Source organism: Propithecus coquereli, unplaced genomic scaffold (genome assembly GCF_000956105.1).
Source record: "Propithecus coquereli isolate 6110/MARCELLA unplaced genomic scaffold, Pcoq_1.0 Scaffold39, whole genome shotgun sequence".
NCBI lineage: Eukaryota > Metazoa > Chordata > Mammalia > Primates > Indriidae > Propithecus > Propithecus coquereli.
Genome location: NW_012149618.1, coordinates 7,230,513 through 7,256,716, shown reverse-complemented (window position 1 = coordinate 7,256,716; position 26,204 = coordinate 7,230,513). Strand labels below are relative to the sequence as shown.

The 26,204-nt window shown below is 32.1% G+C and overlaps 1 protein-coding gene across 2 annotated transcripts in view; it reads left to right on the top strand.

The window, feature by feature from the left end:
- Positions 1-25,053, top strand: part of MEMO1 (mediator of cell motility 1) — a 116,479-nt gene extending 91,426 nt beyond the window's left edge. The window contains exons 6-9 of one of the 2 annotated variants that reach the window (XM_012652547.1): positions 2,103-2,245; positions 10,341-10,417; positions 22,553-22,657; positions 24,368-25,053. In XM_012652547.1, the coding sequence (XP_012508001.1) occupies positions 2,103-2,245; positions 10,341-10,417; positions 22,553-22,657; positions 24,368-24,499 (457 nt within the window). In that variant the 3' untranslated portion in view covers positions 24,500-25,053. The remainder of the gene's footprint in view (positions 1-2,102; positions 2,246-10,340; positions 10,418-22,552; positions 22,658-24,367) is intronic. The other variant, XM_012652549.1, reaches the window with a different exon arrangement.
- The last annotated feature ends 1,151 nt before the right edge of the window (positions 25,054-26,204 follow it).

Sequence of the window (26,204 nt, the reverse complement as noted above, 5' to 3'; positions counted from 1 at the left end):
TTTTCTTTTCTTTTCTTTTCTTTTCTTTTCTTTTCTTTTCTTTTCTCTTTTCCCTTTGGTTGATTTCTGGAACACAGTAATCATTGATTTTGACAGTTTTATCCAGTTTTATAATTGCTTTTTGGGCTCAAGATTTTGTACTCCATCACTGGGAAGTCTAACTTTAGAACCTGAATTTTAAAACCTAGGAATATTATATTTCAAAGCCAAATGCTCTTTTCTCTAATTCATGCTTCTTTGTGGGAATAGAGAACAAGTAATTTTTTAAAAGAGAGATGACAAAGAGGGATGGATGGATGATCTTTTGATTCAAGTCCTGGGTTTCTACATAGGATAAGACTTTTACCTCTGTGTAGATAAATTTACAAGCTCAAACTGAGGTAAATTGAAGGGTTAGGCAGCTCTTGTGGAGAGTGAATGGGTTGTTTCTTCAGAGGGAGCCAACTGTTGACAAAGCACCTTTGCTATAGTATTCCTTGTTTCCTAACAATTTTATGAAATAGGTATTATAATTATGATGACTTTACAGATAAGGAAGTAAATTCTCAGGCCAGGGACTTACCCATGCTCTCAACATTTGTATGTGATAGGGATGGTACTTGAACCCATTTCTTGGGGCTTCTCCTTGTTCTTTGTACTCTACATAACTGCTTTCTTATCATATCATAATAACTTGCAGAGTCTTTAATGATCTTAGTGTATTTATTTATGTAGATAGTAGTTGAGGCTAGAATAATTAATCACAATGTTCCTAAAGTTTTACTAGGAGCTGAAATTCTTTTCTGTCAGTTGATAATCACTCTTAACTGATTGAAGAGCCCCTATTCATTCAGGCAGTTATTTAGCAAACTGGTAAGAGTCAGAAGAGATTTCCCGTGGCAGCTTCCTCTGCCAGCTTCCTTTTTTTTTCTTACTCCATAGATGCAGATTCTGCCCAAGAAGCCCCTGCATTGCAGAGGGACTGGAGATCTGTATGATCTGTTTATTTCGCAATTGACAAGGGTAAGGGGGCCTTTATGGGGGAGGCGCTTGGGTGCCCTGAATTTAGCTCTATACATCTGGGCTAATATTTATTTTGGGATTATTTAAATTTAGTATTTTTTAAAACTTTTATGAATTTTGTTTGTCCTACATCACTCAAGTGTCAGATTATCATATTAAAAAGCATTTATTGTAATGGTGGCTTTTTTTTTAATGTGCTGTTCAGAACAAGTCAGGCAAACATGATTCATGCTTCTAAAATTCCAAATATGGGGTCATTTAGAATATAAATAATATTGAATATATGTAAGTAAAGTTTCACTACACTAAAAATTTTTTTAAAAGTTTTGAGTGTACATCTATTTTCTATAACATGTTTTAGTTATTCTTTATTAATCTGCTTTGTTCCTTTTCCATAAATCTGTCAATCCGTAGAGTGAAAAAGGGACTTGTGGATATGCTGTAAACATTGTGGGTGGGCGTGATGTCTTTTTCTTGCTGCTACAAATTAATACTTCCTTGAATTCTTTTTCTACCTTAGATGCAGTGAAATTTGAGTTGTGTCTTCTGACTTTCTTATTTCTGATTATTAGAATAGGTGTAAAAAGTGCAGTTGATGAATCTTATACAGGAGCCAAGATTAAGTTTTGTAGGTCTCACTTGGCAGGTTTATAGAACAAGTGCCAGAAATGGTGGTATTTATAATAGGATAGGATTAAAATAAGTGAAGAAGAGCTTAACGTTCTTTTAAAATCATAGAGGATTGGGCAGATGATTGTAGCTTTGGTGGGCAGTTGAGAAGGCTTGAGTTGGTGATATTCTGATGGGGTTACTTTTATTTTTGAGGATATCATTATAACTGGTATTAGCTTTGTTTACCTAAAGTAGTTTACATTTCTATAATTTATGTGGATATTTTTAGTATTCTGTACTTCTCCTATTTTTAAATCGTCCTCTTTAAACATTTAATTTATAGATTTTAAGAATTCAACAATAATATTATATGTTATCCCTACCACTATTAATAAAAATTCTGCTTTCTAGTGGCAACACATTTGGAAAACTATTTTTATTCTTAAACATCTTAAATGACTTTTTTTTTTCCTTCTGTTTTCTTTAAGCCATAAGGATGAGTTTACCATTATTCCTGTACTGGTTGGAGCTCTGAGTGAGTCAAAAGAACAGGAATTCGGAAAACTCTTCAGTAAATATCTAGCGGATCCTAGTAATCTCTTTGTGGTTTCTTCTGATTTCTGCCATTGGGGTAAGTTCTAGATTTTAACATATCATGGTAGATATTATATACTTGTAGTTAAAGTATCTTTTCATTCTAAGCTCTAATTTTCAGTTCTTTATCACTTTCCTTGGAAAGTTTTAATTATAGCAGCAATGTTTAAAAGTGAATAAAAAAGTCTTTTGATCATTTGAGAAGGACCAGGTTATAATAGTGGATTGTGGATACATTTCCAAAGGCGACTGGTATAATTGGATTCACACTGTGAGGGCATCTTTACTTAGACACTTATGTTAGTAGGAGTTAGGATCTTTTAACCTCATTTCCAGGTAGGTATATATGGTAGATTCTCTGAAGTTAGTTTTGGTGGATAAAACAAATGTTTTTCTTTAGAATGTAGAAAAGCACTGTGTGCTATGCCAGTCCTTTTCCACATTTCCTTTTTTGTAATTAGTCTTTCTTTCTTTCTTTCTTTTTTCCTTCGGTGCTTATTTTTTGCCCACAATTGCCATCAGTTTAGAGCCACCCTCCAAAGATTATAACACGTTGGCTATTAGCACTGTGGTCTTCATTGGTAATGCTTTATAAGGGTAAGGACTCTTAAGTGATTTTTGTGATTATTGTGAATTAAAAGAGTAAGGACGCTTCACAATGAATGGATCATAAAGGAAGTGAGACATTTGTGGATGCCTCTCATAGTAAACTTTATTTTCACATTCTTTGGATACACTTTGCTTTCATTTATCCATTACTGTCCCAGAATATTTCTAAGTTTCATTCCTTTTAGGACATCTCTTTGGCCCATTTATTCATTGGTTTAAGGATGCCAGTATCTTTTCATTTATCAGTTATTTCTTTGATTTAAAAAAAACATAAAATATAAGACTATAATTTTTAAGATAGAGGGCTAGAATGACCAGAAAAACATCCTCAATGAAATATAGGGAGGCTTGGCTTTTTACATGTCTTACCTACCCATTAATTGCCAGAATTGATTCGACATTTATCTGTCCTGGTTAGGCTGGTGTCTTCTCTTGCTTCCGTCTCTGAGTGGCCTTCTTAAAGTTGCGATCTCAATTCAAGAGAGCTATCTTCCATAATGGTTAGATAAATTTTTTTTATAAGGCACTTATTTTCAACTAGGGATGATTTTACTCTTAGGGAGCATTTGAAAATGCTGGAGACATTTTCGATCATCACAACCGGGATAGAGTTTGGGGGGTAGTGATGCTACTGCCATCTAATGAGTATAGTCCAGGAAAGCTGCGAAGTAAACATCCTGCAATGCACAGGACAGCCCTACATGAAGGATTTACCTGGCTCCCACTGTCAACAGTGCTGAGGTTAGGAAACTGAGATTTAGGTAAGAAGTTTCTTTCCTGGAAATTTTGAAATTTAGTAATAGTTGATATAAAAAACTAAGAAGTATTATTACTGAAAAAAAGGACTATTTTTCTTAGTATTATGAATTTGTGTTGGTAACAAAATGTGTCCCATATGTTTTGGAAATTGAAATTCTTGAAGCAAATGCTCCTTGCCCCTTCATTTTTAAAGCTCTATGAATAACTTGATTTAAATAATTAGTTCCCTTGCTATTGTTCTTCAGAATCTGGTTGGCAACATGTGCAACCATAAATCCGCATAAAATGTTGGTAGGTACCTTAATATTGCTCTTTTCTGTGGAATCATCCTCTTTTGTTCAATAAAGAATTCTAAAGCAAACTAACTCCAGTCCACTACTATGTGTAACTACAATGGTTGAGAGAAAAAAATAAATTTTGTTTTGTATTCTACCTAAATGCTAAGAAAATTATTTAGGCCATTTTGTCTCCTGATTTCTTGAAAATTTTGGTATCTAAATTGTGAGATAGGATTTCCAGGTGATAATTACAAAAAGGAACTCTAAAGGTTAGTAAATGATAGCTATGAGAATTATCCAGGGACTAAAACATATTTGTATTTACCTTTGGTGGTTAAGTCATAAAACTTTTCCAAGTGTTTATTTTTTTAGTATCACCATCACAAACAGTACTCATTAAATGGTACTTTGTACTTATGGAAAGCACTGTGTTAATTTTTGCTGAGAAATTTGCTAGGGGTTTGGGGATAAGTGAAAGGTGTTACATAGTTAATATTCTAAGGTTGATAATCTTCTTGCTACCATGGTATTAGTAACTGCCATTTTGTAAAGTAAGATGCATTTTCTGTTTTGCATGCTTATTGATTGAAATATTATGAATTACTGGCTAGTTACAGGTTAAGCCATCTTTACTTAGGAATTTTCATGTTTCTCAAATTTGTACTCTAGTGGCATTGGACATTTTTCCTAAATTAGTAAGAGTGCTATATTATCTCAAAGATTTAGCTTTTTCTTATCAAAATAATACTTAGTGTTTTTTTCTTTTTTAAAAAGACACTATACAGATTGATTTTCATACAAAAGCAATAATACTGACTTCTAAATAATTTCACGGGAAGGATTTAGTTCCTCAAATATGCAAAGACCTTAAAATGTTCATTGAGTTACCTATTAACACTCTGTATTTCTAAACAGTTGATTTTTGAAGAAAAATCACTTACTTTCATTATAGTACGTTTGACAAATTACTCAGATGTACACAGTGGAAGTTTGTTTTTGTTGAATAATATTATATTAGATTGCTGGCAGTGGGTACATTTTTCATTTCTAGTCATCAGTTCTCTTTATATTATTTGTCCAGCTTTTGTAAAAAATAAAGTGAAAAATGGTGATAGAGACAATTGGGATTCCTATATGTAAATGGAAAAGATTTTTTCCCTATTGCCTTTTATATCTATTATAAAAATGACTTCTTTTTTAAAAATGTATTTTATTTTAAAGATGTTTGCCTTTCAGATCCCATGTAGCTTTTGTTTAGACTTGAAAAGAGACATTAGAGAGATGAAAGTTGAAATACTAAAATACTCATAAATTTTCTTTTTGGCTGAGAAAAGCCAAGGGAGAGACAGGAAACCTAGATTCTGTTATCCCTCTTCCTTCTATCCCCTCATGTGAGTTCCCCGAAAGAAAACCCTACATTTCAGTTCCTGCCCTTTATCCCATCATTGACTTATATAGATGAAAATGCATTAGTCAATGCCAGAGTGTGTTTCTCAGATAACACTCACAATGATTCCATCTCATTTCACCCTTCCTATTATTAGCAGGAAGTGGAATAAGTGAAAAGACATTTGCTGCTAATGTTTAATTATTTTACCATGGTTAAGTAAGTTGTCCCCACACTTTGTGTACTTATCAAATTCTACGTCCTATAGGATGGCTCCATATAAGAGAATTTTTTCTGGATCTATTTCAGTTTTTCTGATTAGAACTTTCATTCTAGTTTCCCAAGTTTCAATTTTGCTATTCTCCATAGCTACTGTTAATATTTGTGTTTCCCTGAGCTTCCTAAAATTTATTTAATATAGTTCCAAATTTAGATTATTGACTGCTTTCAATAACATAATTTTGGTTACCTTCTAAGAACTTTCTAAATGAAATTGTATCTAACTGAAGTTGATTCTTTAAAAGTGGAATCATGAGCCAGGTGCACTTGCATGTGATTGTAGCCCCAGCTACTTGCAAGGCTGACGTAGGACGATTGCTTGAGCCCAGGAGTTCAAGCCCAGCCTGGACAACATCGTGAGAGCTTGTCTCTAACAAAAAAAAACAAAAACCAAAAAACCAAAAAACATGCTTCTATTTGATTTGCCTTTTATGGTGGTTTTGCAAATCAGTTTCAATAAATTTACTTGGTGAATGTTTATGACATTATATTATTTTGTCTAAATGTGAATAAAATTTACTATAATCTCTTCAGCGATTTCACATTTTTATCCATAAACTGACATCTGTCTTGGGTTACATAATTTTTTAGTAAATATGTGCCACTTGTTAAAAGTGGCATTCCCCTTAATATTTACAAAATTTATATGTTATTCAATTTTTTCTTTAATATATACTAACAAGTGATTATTCATGCATACATTTCTTCTTTTCTGTTAGTCTCTGGTACAAGGGTATTACTATTTTCTAAATATTTAAACTGGTTTGATTGCGAGTTAGCTAATTCCTAAAATATGTTTTACCCAAACCGTATTCATCTTCTTGTATATTTGCACATACTGGTTTTACATATCTTGTTTTTGATTTTTGGCAGATTTGAAATAAGGCTAATATACATTATAACTAAGATTTCAGAATGAAGGGACAATACAGTGTAGCTTTTAAAAATTATTACCTTTATACTACTTAGATAATATTTCCTTTATGAAATTCATTTTTTCTTTGGTATTGATTTCAATTATGAATGTGCCCAGTTTAGGTCCTTAGTATAGAATGGCCAAACTATCTATCTAACAGGTTGTTGTAAGGTTTAACTCAAATATTTGAAAATGGCTTAACATATTAACAAAGTGATTAAGTAAATGTATGAAAGTTCAGTTTTTATTAGACATATGTCAGGAAGTCTGTCATATTGACTGATCTTTTGGGGACTTTATAGATCAACTTTCCAAGGTCCTTGTTCATTTCTGTAGTCCAGTGCATAGCTTAATATTTTTACCTTTTGTTTTGAGGTACTTAAAAGTAGTGTTGGTTCTTGTACCATTCGTTGTTATGTTTGTCTTCATTAGTTATTGTTGTGTGTTAAACAGACATCCCCGGAGCTTATTCTCCACACTCTGTGAATCCACTCATTAATCACCAGTCACCTTTGGAGATGGGAAAATTACTTACCTGTATTTCTTTTTCTCAGAAAGCGTGCTCTGGAATGGATTCACAAATGAGCTACCCTCCTTCCCTCAAAGAGTAAGGTTTCTGCTTTACAGGATTTTTTTCTTGGGTTATTTTTCCTCTCATCTTTTGAATTTGAAAAGAACTGAGGGAAGGCACCAGAAGAAACTTCTGACATACTCACTAGGGGAGTTCCAAAGCTTGTGCTGCCCCTAGGGGCAGTGTCAATGGCTCTTAAAGCTAGAAAGCTCATACTTGGAGTTGAAACAGGGGCTCAAAGAATCCATTTTCCCAGTGTACCTTCTGAAAGGATAAGTTTCAGGTAAGTAATTTTCTCTTACTTTGCAATATGCTTTATTTATACTTATAAACATACACAAGTCCAGTTCTCCAGGTACAGGGGCAACTATATTTGTTCCATAGTTTAGATTCATAACCTTTACTGAATATCAGAAATCTAAAAACTTGTAAAATATATTTTCTCATGAGACAAATAAGATCATAATTTATTTTCAATCAATGATAAATATTTAATTAAAGGTGTATTTATAATCAGTTTATTGTGCTTGTGCTATACTTTATTATTAAATAAAATCTTGAGAAACTTATTTTTAATAAGAATCAAATGGTCTTTTGAACTCAATTTCCAAGCAGTGATTGACTAAAAGTTGTGTGTCTGTGTACGTGTGTGCATGTGTGTGGGCACACATACATAAATACGTATGTACATAACGGGCTAGGGTGGTGGCAACTGTTTACTTCATACGAGATACTTTCTGTATGTATATTGACCAGAATACATTGCTCAAGTAATTTTAAATATTTGTACAATTTTAAAAAATTATCATGAGGCAGTTTGAGCTTTTATAGGTAAAATATTTATTCAGTATAGTAGCTATATGTAGTGTGGATTTAGCTTCTTAATTGATATGTTCTTTAGAGCTCTTCAAATATTTATGTGCGGTTTTTCAGTTACTAAATGTGAGGTGGCTACTAAAGAGTAACAAAAAGTAGATAGCAAAATATTAAACATTTGTTCAATTTGGTTTCCTGTGCATTTTGTCATTCTCATTAAATCACGTGCTGATTCAGTATTTTAAAGTATTTCAAACGTTTCGTGTACTTTTCTTTTCCTTCAGAAGTAGTTTTTAAGTGAAAGTAACATAGAAAATGGTCCATATTAACAAGATAGCACTTTAACATATAGGTACATTTTTTACTTACTGTTAAGGCAGAGATGACCAACTTTAGTCATTTTACAGCAGCTCTGAACTTGGAAGTAAGCAGAAAAGACTTGAGTATCAAATGACTGCCACTATAACTATTTACATTTTTCTTTGCACCTGGGTGTAGCAGTCAATTATGTCCCAGTCACATGGCTTATTGATGTTAGCTAACACTAACAGCTATTTCCAGAAGCAGGAAAAAGAGTATTTGTTAGTATAAATCTGAAACAGCAGTCCAAATTCAAAGAATCAAACTGTATTGTACCTTGATTTCCTCCAGGGATATTGTTCTTACTATAGTGACAGTGAGTCAGAATTTTCTTGTCTAAGATGTTTATTTGTTTCACAGAAGATTGTGGGCAGCTTTATCAAAAGAACTTTGAAATAGAAGTAAAAATTTAGTACCAATGAATAGAATCACTAAATTTTTATGACTGAACTTTAGATTTGGCTTTGAGCAGCCTTCTGACAGCTACCTGGCAAATGAGAAATATAGGTCAATTATATAGTTCTTATTAGGTAATTCTCATTATTAGTTATCTATGAAGTACGTACATTCTTTAAAACAAAAACCAAGCTGTACCTAACTCTAAATTTTCGAAGAAATGTTTGATGAATTATTTAATATAGAGGCATTGAGTGATACTGTTATCTTTTAGAATTTTTTTTTTAACGTAGAGACTGTGGCACATCGCTTAGCTCTGACAATATGCAGTAATCTTCATTGTTATATTCAAAAGCAGATATTATTTCAGACCCTATTGTTTGATTCTAGGATATTATCACTAAAGTTATAAGATGCAATATTGATTTAATAATGTCTCTTGGGGGAAAATAAGAATTGCTATATTGAATCATTGAATATATTAATGTATGCAAAAAGTTAAAATGTGAAAATTAAGGAAATATGGCTTATTTTAGAAAGGTGACCACCAACGGTGATCAGCGTCAACAAATGAATGAAGGGTTAAGTTCTGTGGTGTGTGGTTTTTCCAAAAAAGAAAAAAAAAAGTCATCGAAGAGGGTTTTATAATTTTACACTGCCCATTATTTTTGAGATAATTTTTTTTTTTTTTAGTAAGATGAACAGAAAACTTAAAAACTTTAATTGTCTGGCCAAAAAAATCCATGTCCTCAGATGTGAGGATAGTAATTGGATTTATTAACATTGCTCTAAACATGAAGCATAAGGTGCATGGTGGATGTACATGATTGTTATAATCTAAACCTTTAGAAATGCATTTGGTGAATCTTTAAAAATAAGGAAATGCAAAAGTAACGAGTTCTTGGAAAAAAGGCATTGCTGAAAGATAGATTTAGGTGTATCTGAGATATGTCATAGTTGAATAACAATCCAAAATTATGAATATGTTTAACTTTTTATTTTCATATCACTGTAGTAGGAAACAGAATTTATTTTCTGAATCTTTTGTTTTCTGTCTTCTTTCTAAGCTTCTTCCATTTTACTTTCTATATTCTTTGGAGAACAGCTATATATTGAATGTTCTGTGTGCATTCTCTTACTGAGATTTTATGTCAGGGTAGGACTTTTTTTTGTATTTATCCTTTTGTGTATCTTGTTCACATCGTATAAGGCACTTGTATTGATCTTCTCCAAGTAGTGCAAAAACGAGATAATTTTTTTTACTGAGATCATAAAAATCACACAAGCCACAGTATCTCTGACTTACACATTTTTTTCTGTAATAGAGATCAAATCTTTGCATTGGTACAGCAAAAGCTAAGTTTTTATTGATTTGTTACACTGAGAGAGTTTTCTTAAACCAAATTTTCTTGAATCGTATTCTTTGGGTTTACTTGGCAATATAGACTGATAGAGTGTTTAACAATGCTTCTAACTTTTAAGCTATTTTGTTTCCTTAATCTTGTATTACTGGTGACTTTAAGGTTCCTACAACTTGAAATAGTTTTTAACATCATAAAATACTGATGATGTACCATTTCTTTATTACTTTCCCAAATATGCCTTTTATTTTTATTTATGAGGGCTCTTGGGAATGATTCTCTCAGAGGCTTAAGCTGTGCTTTGCCTTTCATGAGAACTGAAATTATTTGGTAAGCGCTTGCTTTCTTTTTAGCTTCTAATTTTTCCCTATTTTATTTTGTACATGATATTTGTTTCAAGGTCAAAGGTTCCGTTACAGTTACTATGATGAATCCCAGGGGGAGATTTATAGATCCATTGAACATCTAGATAAAATGGTAAGTCTTTCAGGTGTGGGGTTTTAATGCTCTAAGGATTTTTCTTTAATTTCAGATTAGTGATTCAAGACTTAATATGTTAAAATATACAGTGGACTAATAATTTTTTCCCTATCTTTAAATGTATAAAATGTAATGTGTCATCATATGAATACTGACTATAAGAATATTCCCTGTTCCACTAGTAGTAATTTTCTTCATCATAATTTTATTTGATTAATAAGAATATTTAAGAATAGTTAGATATGGAATTTAAATACCTTTTGGAGAAGTGTCTTAGATGTAGGGACAATAGTATACTAATGCCATTACTTACTGTTAAGCAGTAACAACCATAGCAAATGATGGGATACCTTGACTCTAATTCCTGTTTGTTTCACGGCTACATGAAATAATTCTTTTGGCTCTTTCTGGACTGTGTTGTTGTTTCTTATAACTTATTAAATAACTTAGTCTATTTTTAGTTTTGGTGAGAGGCCAAACTGTTGTTCTTGAGTGATGCTAAAGATTTTATTAACTAATAAAAACCTGTCTTTTGTGGGAGAAACTATATGTAAACTTGAAGTGTATATAACCTAAAATTTTTAAATGGTTGATTAAAAGTTTTTATTTTTTCAATTACTACTTTTTTCCTTCTGGAAATAAAGACATCATAGTCTTATGATGACAGTATGCGGAAACTCCAGTATACGTAAAACTCAGCTGACTTAAATCTTGTCTGCTTATGCTAAAGGGACTTATATAAATACTTTGATTTATTTGAAAATCCCAGGCATGTTTATTTTGGAATGACTTTTGACTTTTTCTTTATATTTTTCAGAACCTCTTAAAATGAAATGAAATTTAGTGAGATTCATGATTTTAAACATAATAAATTTAAATCATTGATTTCTATAAATCTATAAATCAGATCATTATATATCTAATTATATTTTTGTTTTGATTTTCATTTCTCACTGATCTTAAGCATATATATTAAGACTTGAGCTTTAAGTTTCTATAGCCTGCAGTCTTTAGTGTTTATTTAAAAGGGCTATAAAAAAAGCTTAAGAAGACAAAATTAATTTTATAAATGTAAATAATTATTTGTTTTTCTCTCCTCCTCTTGTCCTTTGCTCTTCCTATAATTTCTTAGCTTATTATTTTACTTCTGGCTATTTGGACTTTTCTTAAATGGAATTTTAATTTGTTATTTTAAATATAGAATTTTAAAATGTAATTATATTATTACCTAGCTTGGAAGTACAGTAGACATTGATCCTACTATCATTTTTTTCTTGAAGTGTATGGTAGTCATAGTACTTACTTAATTTTTTAAAATTAACACAAATAATTTTGATACCTACTCATAAACAGAATATTAAATACAGCAGAACTATCACTAACTTTCTCTGTGACCTTTGGCAGATTATTTCAATTCTCCAGACCTCATGTCCTTATCTGTAAGAAGAGAGACTTGGACTAGGTGGTGTCTAAATTATCTTTAAATTCTATCAGCCTATAAGTCTGTTATCTGTTCAACCTTACCAATATGTGAAGCTTTATGCATGTGTTTTAATACAAGATTATTTAGTCTAAAGTAGATAAATTATTTTAGTAAGGAATCTGGATCTGAACCTATAGATAGACTATATCATATACTATATTTTATTAAAGCCAAATATAATGAATACAAATTTAGTTACTTAGGATATTTTATGATATTTAAATTTATCTTGTTACTTTAAATCTAATTGTGTAATATGTTTAGAATTTTGTTTGGATTTTAATTTATTGACTTCTGTTTTGGCTTTATGATGTTTTCATTTTAGTCAATTAACTCTTTTTTGGCTTCTTGTTTTAGTCTTTTTATTCTGAATTTTGTCAGTTTCCTCAGGAAACTTTTTTCTTTCTATTGTCATTTATTTTCTTCATATAGCAAATGGTTAATGGTTGTCACAACAAATATTTAATGGGTGTTTACTATATGTTTGGTACTGTGCGAAGTATTGGAGATACTAAGAAGAGAAAACATGGTTCCTGACTCAATGGAACTTACAGCCCAGTGATTGAACAGACTTACAAAGAAGCCATTACAATATTGAGATGTGAGAGATATTCAGGAGATAGAATGAAAAAGACTTTAGTAATTGATTAGCTACATCATGTTAACGGAGTGAAGGAATATGGGATGATTTCTGGGTTCAAAATAATTTCTGGGCTCAAAAACAATTTTTTATCTTAATCACATTATAAAATGATAACATCTTAGATCATGTTAAATAAAATATATTAAAATTAATTTTATCTCTTTCATTTTATTTTTTTAATATGGCTACTAGAAAATTTAAAATTATATATATGCCCTGCCTTATATTTTTATTGGACAATGCTAGTTTAGGACATGAAGGTAGGTCTAGGTGGAGATAAACATTTTGAAATCATTGGTGTATGATGATGAGAAGAAAGAGTATCAATGCCATTGTCCGGAGAGACTGATGCTAATGTCCAGAGAGAGTATGTAAAGTAGGAAGAAAAGAGGATTTAGGTCACAGGGACATACTGGCATTAAGTGGGTGAGGAGCTAAAGAAGAGCCAGTAGAATTCTGCTTAGAGAAAACAGAATGAGTGATAACACAGAGAGGAGTGAGCTTTAACAAAGAGGGAGGAAGAGTATCAAATGTTATGTAGAGTTGAATTCAGTTAAGAACCTTCCAAGAGTAGTTTCAGAAGAAAAAGGTGTTAGAAGTTAAATTGGAATGAGGAAGTGAAAGCCAAGTGCCAAAAATTGTTGTCTACCAGTTTGACTATGATAGAAAGGAACAATGTTTGCATGTTAACTGGTTTGGAGGATGAGGAGGTGCAGGAACGCACAAAGGAAGACTTTTTAAAGATGGAAACTGAGATTACTTTAAAATTTCTAGTAATGTTAATTCCTAATTTTAGGTCTTGGAGAGATTTGACTCTCAAAATTATATCAGCTATGTGATTCCCATTTCTGCCTGGTATACTTGCTCATCTTTCCTTTTACTCATTTAGGAAAGAAAATCTATAAGGACGATTGGCTGTGTATATGTGAAATATAAGTTATTAGTGGTGTGCATGTAAATTTTCTCCTTGTTAAAATTATTTTTATTTTGGTTAGCTAACCATACAGAAAATAATTTTAAAATTCAGCATTAAAAATTTCAAAAGTAAATAAAGTCTTCCTGGAAGTGGTTTTAGCAAGTTTGCTCTAAATTTTATGAAAAAGCAATGTTTTTGCACCAAAACCAGGAAGAATAACTCCAGTCAGGACCACTTTCTCAAATGTCATACATACCAGCTATTTGCTTGGTATTTCCACTTGGTTGTCTTATGAACAGCTCAAACTAAACATGTCCAGACTGAACTCCTGCTTTCTCTCCACAAAAACCTGTTGTACTCATAGACGTTACTAATTCATTTGATGGCAGTCCTATCCTTCCGGTTTCCTAACTGATCTTCTTAAAACTACTCTTGTCTTCTTCAATCTCAAGTAGCTTAAAGTAGGAACCAAAGCAACCCTTTTAAAACCTACATCAGAGCATGTCACTCCTCTGCCCATACTCCCTGTAATATTGCCCCTTTTCAGTTAGAGTAAAAGCTAGTCTTTACTGTAGGTGTGCTGTAAGGACCAACATAATTTGCAGCCCCCAAAGGTAAGAGACTGCCATTCTCTCTTACTTTTACTCTTTATTCACTCTATTATGGACACACTGGTCTCCTTACTGTTCCTTGATAATTCCATGTATGTGCCCAGCTTAGGGCTGTAGCCCTTTTTGCACTTGACTGTCTCTACCTCAAGTTTTTGTTCAGCTCTTACCTTCCCAGTGGGGACTTCTGACTAGCCTATTAATTTTGCATCCTACTCCACATCCATAGAGCATTCCCAGTCTACCTTACACTGTTCCACTTTTCTTCTAATGAACTAAATAATTACTTATTTATTACATTTTTGTCAATCAGGATATTTGTTTTTGTTCACTGATGTATCCACAGTGCCTAGAATAGTGATTAGAACATAAGTAGGTGCTCAATAAATATTTTTCATAAGAATAAATGAATGAATGTAATCTTCCTTTAAAACAATTTAAAAACATGAATATCCTAATTATAATATGTAAGTGAAATAAAAGGAATTTATGCTAAATATGTATTTAAGAATTTAAATTCCCAGGCACAACTATATTAGAAGACACAAGGAAGTGGTTGGATGCTTATACATAGTATTAATACAACAGCTACAAACACAAAACTTTTATAAGTATATTTGTGACTCAAATTACTGAGTGCCATTCCTGGGTGATTTGATTTTCCAAAATGGTGAACAATTCATAGTAAACTTGTAAACAAAACAAAGTACAGTCTTCCCTCACTTTACATGATGGTTTCATTCCTGGGAAATCCACTGTATATTAAAATCAATGCAAAACTTCTTTCTGTTTGTATATAAGATGGAATTAAGGTATAGATAGTTAGAAGCAGGTTTTTCCACCAAATAGACATATGAAAGTCTTATAGATGGAGAGCAATTCTTTGTATATGGGACTGTCCTGTATCAGCATGCCTGGAATCCCACTGAATCCCAATAGTATCTCCTAATTATTGGAGCAACCAAAAAATTTGCATGATTTTCCATTGTGCTTTTCGGATGAACAGTTGTTTAGTGATATTATCCTGCTTTGTTTTTCTTCTCAGTACTTATGTGACTTATTATTCATTTGTTTTGTCTGGTGGCTGTCTCCCCTATTAGGTTATAAGCTTCATGAGAATGGGGACTTTCTCCATTTTGTATCCCAAGTGCCTGTCAGTGCACACTCAGTATATGTATTTGTTGAATGAATGGTTGTTTAATTGGTTGGGGAGAGTGATAAGAAATGATGCCAAAGAGTCTAGAATGGCCATTTTGAAGGATTTTAAATAGGGAAGTGATAAACTCTGTTTGTATTTGAATAGATCATATGGCTGCATGTAGCAAATGGGTTTGAGGGAGGCCAGAGGAGATAATGCATAGATCAGTTAGGTTTTCCATGTGAGAAATGATGATAATTTAGACAGTGGGGAAGGGGTGATGATGGTGGAAGAGAGGGATAGAAGTGCATGTATTCAGTATATTCAGGAGACAAATTGATGACAGGTCTTGGGAGATGGATTGAACTTGGGGCTGAAGGAAGTGTTGAGGATGACTCCTAAATTTCCAGCCATGCTGCTGGTTGGTTGGTTGTACTAGTCACTTAGGTCAGAAGCACAAGAAGAAAGGACCACATTTTGAGGGGCATAGAGATCATAAATTTTATTAGGGATTTGTTATATTTGATGTTGCTTTTAAGACATCTAAGTGATGATATATTTGGATTTTCACTTTGCCAATTGTTTTTGAGTACATTTATGATCTGAGGTGGTGGTGGAGATATGGCAGTAAACAAACATGGCCTGTGCTGTCATCGAACTTTTATTCTAAGAGGAGGAGATATATATTATTTGTTAAGAGGTAAGGGAATATGTAAATTAGTTTTAAGTAGTAATGTGTGTTATGCAGAAAATATTAAAAGCATTTTGAGGTAATAAATTATTTGAAGCTGCTTTAGATTGAGTGATCTGTGAGGGACTTCCCTGAGCAGAAACATTAAAGCAACATCTCAATGATAAGAAGGAGTTAACCAAGTGAAGATCAGAGGGAAGAGCATTTTAGACAGAAGAAACTGCCATTGCAAAGATCTTAAGATGGGAAACAGGGTGGTGTGTTAGAAGAAAAGAAAAACACCAGTGTTGCAGGAGTATAGTGCCTTTTATAAGTGAGAGTACAAAACTCGGAGAGGTTAAGACACTTGCCCCAAATCATAGAGACAGTAAATGGGAAGCAGAAATTCTAACCCAGACAGTCTGTGCCCAAAGCCCAATCCCTAAAGACTAATTAACCTTGCTTCCCTCAGCTGTTGTTGAACTATACAGCAAATTCATACAGTTTGCCTGTGCTACAAATGTGTAGTGCATAAGAGTAAGAATGGTGCAAACTGTGGTAAAAGAGGTAGGCAGGGATCAGATAATGTAGGGCTTTATAATGGAGGGTAAGAACTTCAGGTACGATAGGCAGTAAAATGATGTAATTTATATTATTTTGAAGGTCACTCTGGTGGCTGTGTGAAGAATGGATTCTTCAGGAGGATCAAAAATAGTGACAACAGGCCATTGACAATAGTTCAGGGGCGAGATGATAGTAACTTGAACTAGGGTGATGTTGGTGGAGATGAAATGAGGTGGGTAGAATTGAGAATTTTTGGAAATAAGGGCCAGTAGGGCTTTGCTAAATGTGGTGTTTTGGTTTGTAGCTCAAGAGAAGAGGGTCAGAATTAGAGATGTAAGTTTGAGAGATCTCAACAGGTAATTAAAGCCAGGGCAGAGATGAGATTGCCCTATAGTAATCCTTAATCCTGCCATTACAGCTGAAATCACTTGTGGAACTTTTTCCAAATATAGTTGCCCATACCCATCCTTAGAGACTCCCTTTCTGTTATGTATGGAAAGAGTCCCAGCATCTTTATTTCTAAATTAGCTTTGTAGGTAAATTTGAACTAGCCTATATAGCCCTTGATCTTTAGAAGCAGAACAAAAGTTCCTGTTCATCTCCTCTCCCCTTGTTTTTTATTGCTCCTTAAGTAATTTGTGTACTTCAATCAGGCAAGTCCAGAAACACTTAATTTTACAAATGTAAGAATTATAAATCAGCCGGGCGCGGTGGCTCACGCCTGTAATCCTAGCACTCTGGGAGGCTGAGGCGGGTGGATCGCTCAAGGTCAGGAGTCCGAGACCAGCCTGAGCAAGAGCAAGACCCCGTCTCTACTAAAAATAGAAAGAAATTATCTGGACAATTAAAAATATATATAGAAAAATTAGCCGGGCATGGTGGCACATGCCTGTAGTCCCAGCTACCCGGGAGGCTGAGGCAGGAGGATCGCTTGAGCCCAGGAGTTTGAGGTTGCTGTGAGCTAGGCTGACGCCACGGCACTCTAGCCTAGGCAACAGAGCCAGACTCTGTCTCAAAAAAAAAAAAAAAAAAAAAAGAATTATAAATCAGTGGAATTGATGCTTTTATCACAAAGGAGTTGTTTTTTCCCAAAACATTGGTTTACCTGGTGCTAAAGTCACTGAACATATATTATTCTTTGGAACTCTGAAATTTGGTCATATTTAAATACTTTAATATTCCTTGTTAGTCTGTTATATAAGTTTTTTTAGTCTTTAAGTCTTTCTTTTACCTCTCTGTTGACTGTTAGTTTACCTTAAGACTATTTCTATCTGTCTGTTTTCAAGTGTATGATCAGCAAGATAGATGGACCTTTGTTTTCTACCTTGAGGCAGAACAAAAAGAGTAACATTTACCCATTAATGAGATTCTCATAACTTCTGAAATTGTTGCCTTTTGGCTAGCTTTGTTAGAAATTTTTGTTAATTAAAAGAATAAGTTGTATACATTACAACTAGTAAGCTCAGTTTGGTTTCTAAGTCTGCATCGGATTTACCTTATTTTAGATGTCCCAGATTACAAGAACACAATTTAAAAAATTTTATTTATATAGCCTGGAATATAATTTCTGAAATAAATATTGAGTATTTGCTTCACATTAATGTACTCGAATTTAGTATTCGATTTAACATTTGGACTAGGAGTTGATTTTTGTGGTCCATTTATTGAGATATTTTTATTTATATAGAGAATTTTGAAATGGCTCATAAGTGTTCTACTCTTTTATTAGTATACTGTTATTAATAATTCAATTTACAAGTTAATTCTGGGAGTTAGAATACATCAGTCGAAATAATAAGGATGGTTAGCTCTAGACATAAACTTACATGTGTATGCATACGTATATCTACATATGTATACCCATAGTTAGGCAGACTCTTTTAAAGTGTTGTCTTAATTCACTTATATAGTAAGATGGTCATTTTATGTTATAAATAATTAATTCGAGAACCAGTGTCTTGGTTTCCATATGCACTTTTTCAGAGCAAATATACTTGGGTGGTTCTCTTATAAGTATTAACAGAAATGTTAGTAGTTCTGAATTGCAATAAGTATACATTTTGAAAGCTTGACAGAGTACAAAATTATTTTTAAGTATAAAATTTTAGATTGTATCTATTTAAAATTAGTTTGTTAAGTTTTGACTCTTTTTAAATCAGAAAAGTCTTACTAAATACAGTTATTAAAATGCTAGAAAACAAAACTATTTCTGAGTCTCAAAAGTAAAGGAAAAATAGCTGTTCTTATTGCAACATGTTTATATCTCTAACATTTGAATAACTTGGAAATTATGTGAAAAATACATAAAGAAAATATGTAGGAAAGCAAACTGTATCTTCTAAATGTTGTAGTTGGGGGAAAATATGTAACTATAGTATAGGAAATGTAGATTCTGACAGTCTTCTTGTAATTTTATTGGCTGTAGACCAATTTTTTTGGTAATTAGTACTTTGCAATTTCAGTAATTACTGTGACTAAAGCAGAACATATTTAAAAACTTTGATTTGGTGAACTTTAGATCACTTGAAATATTGGCCATACTTACACGTATTTTATCTATATACATGGTCATATGTTATCATTTTTATTATACCACTTTCTTGATGTTGACCAGTGTTCATTTTGGACATTGGCAAATTATTTATGATTTGACAAAGATTATCAGAAAATGTCAGTTGTAGTCATTCATTATAATTTCTTTTCCTTTTAAATTTATTAGTCACTTAATTTAATTTGAACATCAGCTACTTTTATTCCTTTCTTCCTACCATTTAGAAAGGGAAAATTGTTCGCATTTGTCAACTCGTACTTTTTTCTTGAACTTAGGCCAATAGCTTCTTAGTAGGTTTCATAACATTATGTGTAAAATAGCCATTTATTAGACATTACTTCTTAACATTACTGTCTTTAGGGTGAATTTTTCCCCCCATAGTTTTTCACTGTTAAGATTTTATCTTGATGTCTATTAAAGAAACTAGAATATTTTCTTTTCCCACCTCACCTCCCTAAATGTATAACTATCCTCAAGTATAAATGTATATCCTTACTTTAAAATATGAGTTCATAATTCTAATTATTTGATAATAAGGTGTTAATTGTGTGGTCATAATTAAAAGACGTGTCTAGTTCTTATTTCTTAAATACTTTTAAAAAATTTTGCTACTCTTTAGAAAGATATTTGTTGTCTTATCAGAGTCCTGAATTTGGAGCTCTGTCAATTAATAGTGCCTGTTTAGTTTAGGATTGTCACTTGGGATTTGACATCACAAGCTTTCACCTTTTACTTGGGAGAGTCAGCACAATGATAGATTTGCTCACACCCCCTATGCTTTACCCCCAGTTAGGAAGTTAACTTAAAATCTTTGAATTTCTTGTTGAAAATGCTAAATTCTGCAGAAACCCATATTCTTGCTGGATAGACTTTTGGTGTTTACAATGTGTGCCTTTTGTCTTAGAGCTGAATGGGTACTGACCCATTTTACTGCTGCATATTAGGTTAAGTTTATGTGAACAATAAAATTTTCAGTATACTAGGCTCTAGGAAGCTGTCCATTGCCTGGACTTTAGACCCACTGATCATATCTTCCAGTATTTTAAGGAATAGAAAAGTTAATTAGGCGTATTTGGGGAAGCACTTTCTTTTACATCTTCTTGGAATTTTGGCAATAGCATTGAACTAGCATTTCTGTCTTCTTGGAACTTTGGTAATAGTAATTTCACGGTTGTTAGCATCAAACATAAATATGTATAAAATTGTATTTGCCAGTATTTAGTATTAGTGAATGGATGCCCAATTTCTGAATTTTATCATTGTTTTTGTTTGCATACTTCATGAATTTTCCAATTGGAGAGGTTAACCTGTGAGAAAAGCCTGAATTTCCCTCTATCCCTTCTTTTAAAGAGGCATACCTCTTACACCATCACATTTGTCAGAGAATTGAGCGTAATGAAATTGAGTTTGCCCTAATAGGTACGTAACACAACTTAAGGAATTAAAATTTTAGCACACTGATTCCTTAACTTTCGTCATCTCAATTTTTTATTATCCCTATTGTAATTTAACCAATATATCTTCATTTTCAACTCTTTATTTAGTAGTGTCTTCTCTACATTTATAACTCTTTATGTTTTTCTATATAGGGTTTCCTGGCCAATTACTTTTAATTCTTTTTCTTCTACAAATGTGATCATTAGTTTTCTTCTCTCTGAATTCATATCTATATATAAATGTGATAAATTTTTTCTGAATGTGCTTTGAGATTAATACTAAAATGTACATTGGAATCTCATTGTCACATAATTTATTAATGTGTGGAATTCTATTTAAGGTAAGCTGTCCTAGACTTTATTCAGGAGCATTAAAAGTTCTCTTACAATCAATCTGTAAGCCAATTGTAGCTATGTGAGAGTGTTCAAAAAGTTGTTAGTATCACTCTTATTATACTATAATGAATCAGAGTAGTCAATGAGAAAGCATTTAGGATTAGAAATTTAGAGCCAAGATTTTTACCTTTTTTATGCTTCAGTTCCTTCATCTCTAGGAGAGTTATATCTTGATTATCCATATTTATGGAAGAAATTTATAATTCTATCTTTGCCTTACTACTTTTTGGATTAGAAATCTACTCTGTAATATTTTTTTGGCACCAGAATTATGATATTAATTAAATTTTAACTTTTAAGTTAGTTTGTATTTCTCTGAGCTTGTAGCAAATGTCAGTGGAGAATATTGACTTGGTTGGCAGAGGAAAACCAACTTAGCATTAAAAAATGATTGTGGATAAATTGAGAGTGGCTAATTGATATGTAAGCAATTCAAAGTTGATTATACATGCTCGTGCCTATCTTTCAGATAGATTTTGTAGGAAATTGATAATGCTTATGAAGGACTTGAATATTCTGAAAAAATTTTTTTTTATAAAATTAAAATTTCATGCCACCACTGCAAAGTTTGCATGTTACCTACTGATTACCATCATTTTTCAGAAACTTTTTTTTACTATCAGTGTCCATTTAATTATGCTCAGTGCTTATACGCTGTGCCTATTTTGTTAAAACATGTGAAATTTAAAAATCACACAGAATATACCAGTTAAGTCTCCAGTTAAACCATCATTTATATTTCTCCCAGAGGATATTAATTCAGCTTATTGAACATAAATGTAAAGTGTTTTTCCTGAATAAGAAAATAACGTAAGGTAATTGGTGAATGAATTAGTTAAAATCAGTGATTTATTCCCCTGACTTGGTGAGTTGAAGTTGCTCTGTACTAATGAGTTATGAATACATTATTTGAATGTATTTGGAGAATGCAGAATTTACTTTAAAAACAAGTGTTCAAGTCATAGTGGTTATTTAAACAGTAGTTTAAAAAAATTTATTCTGAATTAAAATCTTGAAAATAAGATACTCTAAAGTATAAAGTGATAAAAAAACTTTCCATTATTAAACTTGTTCATAAAAAAATCTATGTTGCTTAAGCCTTTATCAGTCTTCCATGAGCTTTAAATTATTAAAATTTGTTAACTGTTTTCTTAGTTTGTGGTATTTTTATCACATACCTAGATTATTGCTGGTAATTTAAAATGCCTTATACTCTTTTATATTTAAGTATTTGTTATGGAAATATTTAAATTACAGTTAACTCTCAATTTTTCATGCCAGTAGCAGGAGGAATATAGTGGATAGGAGGAAAATCAACCATAAATTAGATTTTTTTAATTTAAAATTAATTCTGGATTTCATATAAAAATTTTCACAGATTTACTTATGTAAAGAGTCTTTATATAAGGAAAATATAAAATCATGAAATTTTTGAGGATCGTAAGCTAAGTGACAACTGGCGAAGGTAGCGTAGAAACATACCTGGAGGTTAGAGAAAATAAACTGGGGACTAAAAGTTTTCTGTCAATAGAGAATTGACTATAATGAGATTACCTTTGATGAACGAGTTTGATGTTTCACAGGATTTATTTAATATGTTTTGTTTGTGTCTCCTTAATTGAAAAATTATTTTAGCTCTAACAGTTTTAAAATATAATTAGGAAATAATAAATTTTGTCCTTTTTCTTTTTCTTTCATTTCCTTTTTCTTTCTCTTCTTTTTTTTAGGGTATGAGTATTATAGAACAATTAGACCCTGTATCTTTTAGCAATTACTTGAAGAAATACCATAATACTATATGTGGAAGACATCCCATTGGGGTGTTATTAAATGTAAGTATCCTTAGGGAACCTTGACTTTTAACATTTGACCATATGATGTTCCAAAATATCTTAATTGTTACCATTGTGATTCATTGTCATCATTGGTTTTATGTACATATGGTCAAGTTTCTTTAAGTTTCTTTCTAGTACCTTTAACATAATTTGGATTTCCATTGTTTTTGGTTACTTGAATAAATTTATTTATCACTAGAACACAGGTCAGTACTTCCTGTTTAATACAGTAAGTTATTTAGAATAGAGACCTGTATTTTCTCTTGACTCTTCGTTCCAGTATGCTCTTTACAAATATAAACCAAAGTGTCCTTTCAAAAGATACGGTCTTATTAATTTTGGGGGTTTTACTTAGTGTTCTAGACTCCATAAAAAATAAATGGAAGATCTTGCTCTTGAACTTTACAAGTCATAATTTAGTAAAGCAAGATAGATGACATGTATGTTTTTCTTGTTAAATGATAATGTTTATTTTATCTTTAATCATCTCGTTAAAGATGATGTTTATTTCATTTAAGAAATGGTAAGAGACAGGTTTTAGTTAGCTGGATTTTGGAAAGAGATATGATGTTAATTTTTCTTCTAATAAATAAAACAGTATGGATTTCCCAAAAGAAAATATGAGATTCTTTAAGAAAGAAGAAAGTATATACTTAGGAATGAGAGGAAGAAGTAACAGCGGGCTCATTTGTTTGGAAAGGCAGGGAAATAATGGAGAAAGTTGAAGTTCAGTGTTATTTTGATGTGATTTGAAAGATAGTATAGTGTGGGTTTTTCTCTTAAGCAGTATTGATTGACTAAAAGAAAAGCCTGTCAAGAGTTTAACTTAATTTCTGCAATTTAAGCTAGAATAAACTGTACTGATTTCCTAAAGTCTGAATTGAATCAAATGAAATTTTTATTATAAAATAAATTCTGAACCAATCCACAATAAAAGTAAAAATCTTAGCATGTACCTCTTAGATCTGGAACTCAATTTATATACATTTCAAATTTAGTCAAAATCAGGTAAGAAAATACTCCAATACATTAAGACAGAAGTGACCAGGATTTCGTTTCTAGAATAGAAAGAAATAGATTATAAAAGTTTGAAAAAGGTTTAGGCCGGGCGCGGTGGCTCACGCCTGTAATTCTAGCTCTCTGGGAGGCCAAGGCGGGCGGATTGTTTGAGCTCAGGAGTTCGAAACCAGCCTGAGCAAGAGCGAGACCCCGTCTCTACTAAAAATAGAAAGAAATTAATTGGACAACTAAAAATATATAGAAAAAATTAGCCGGGCATGGTGGCGCACGCTTGTAGTCCCAGCTACCGGGAGGCTGAGGCAGGAGGATTGCTTGAGCCCAGGAATTTGAGGTTGCTGTGAGCTAGGCTGACGCCACGGCACTCACTCTAGCCCGGGCAACAGAGTGAGGCTCTTGTCTCAAAAAAAAAAAAAAAAGGTTTAAAAAGTGGCCTTTTTAATTACAGGAAAAGGTAAGGTAGATTATGATTGATATTTAATGAACAAACTAGATTAGAAGAGGTTCTTTGAGAGAATGAAATAAGGAATTCTCTTTTCTGTTTAATATGATACAATGAGAAATTCAAGTAACAGAAGAGTGAAAGAGTGATCTAGGCTTCAGTTATGAAGTAATCAAAGTCAAACTACCGACACATTCAGAGTTCTTTTTGTATGATGTCTGTTTTAACCAAAATTTTTTTTTTTCTAGGCTATCACAGAGCTCCAGAAGAATGGAATGAATATGAGCTTTTCCTTTTTGAATTATGCCCAATCAAGCCAGTGTAGAAACTGGCAAGACAGTTCAGTGAGTTATGCAGCTGGAGCACTCACGGTCCACTGAAGCTCTGAATCCTCAGGGATGCCACCTGCACATTCTCATACTCTGTCCGGGGTCCCAGCCTAGCCTTTACCAAGATACTGGTCCTGGTTTGGGGGGATTCTGAAACCTCAAACTAATAGAACTTTCTTCTCTTCTTTTCTAGTAGGTGTAGTCCTTCCTTAATTTCAACTCATTAAAAAATGCTTTATAGTTTAGGGCAGTGGAAGGAAGGCTGGCATCAAAATATTTTGATCAAAAAAAAAAGACAATGTAAAGGCCCAGTTGTGGCTGACAGTTTTTTGAAAGTAACTTGTAAAGCATTTACCATATCCTAAATTTGCACTCTTTGCAGACTTGTGCACATATATTCCGCTTTCAGAATAGTTTTGCAAATTGTACACAAACAAACAAAAAAGGTGGAAGCTTTTTAATAAAGAAATTGCATTTATAAATGATCTGTATTAGAATATAATAAATCTCCAGTTATAGTCAATTACTACCCGTGTTGTACAACAGATACCTTCTATTTTAGTTGCTAATAAAGGGCTACACAACTCAAAATAGTCTGATTTAAACTTATTGCTCTGTGGTATATATGAAAATTGTTTTTTATTAGTTCCATCTCAGAATTTTTGTTAAAAATGGTAAACCTCAGCTCTTATGTAAAAATATATTAGGTTGTATTTTATATTTTACATATTTATGTGATTTTTTTTAAATCACAGAAATTAGAATCACATAATCTTAAAGTTGACTTTTAAAATTACATGCAGTTTGCCTTTTTGTGTGTGACATCCCTTTGTGTCATTAGTATATTGTAATAGAATATACAAGCATATTCAAGATTGGTAATAGAACATAGATGTAACCCTTTACTTCATAGATCATGTTTGATAGTCTGCAAATGAGGAAGCATTGAAGAATGTTCTTAGAGTTTTTCAAATCATTGCAGACCGTACACTGCTATGCTTTTTTAGTGCTTTAAGCAATTTGGGTTTTTACTTTAATTTTTAGCAAGAAATCATTAACAATAATAACAACAACAAATTGCTGGATTTTCGTATAGTTCGATAATTTTTTTGTCATGACTTTTGGTGCGGCTCTTCCAACTAAAATAATGGTATGGTGTTGTATTACTTTCTTTGTTTAGCATAGACCAATTCTAGTCACTTTGACAAAAGAAAAGATGTAATTCAATTAGTTAATTATTTGGCTACCAAGCATATATACATTATACTATTTTAACCTAACATTGGGTGTCTGCATTACACTGGAGAGTGTTTATATCCTCAGTGTTATGCCAGAGTAGCACAATTTTTAGATGCCTTGCACCAATTTTATTTAAAGATTTACATTTCTTATTTATTAAATATCAACTTTCTATACTCAAGAATGAGATAAAATAATGTTACCTTTTAGATTTGAAGTTACCTATATTTGTGTGGAAATTATACATTTGCACATTAGTGATTTATTTTCCATCATTTAGATATACTTATGAGTACTCTAAATCTTCGTTGTTTAATATGGACTATAAAAATTTCAAAATTGACTACAGAATGAATTTTTAAAATGTTTTCTGAATATAAAACTAACATGATTATTATAGAAAATCTGAAAAATACTGAAAAGTGTGAAGAGAAAAAATTATCTGCCATCTCATTACCCAGAGATAACACTGTTAATATTTTTTTGTATTTCTTTTCAGTCTTTGTCTATGCTATTT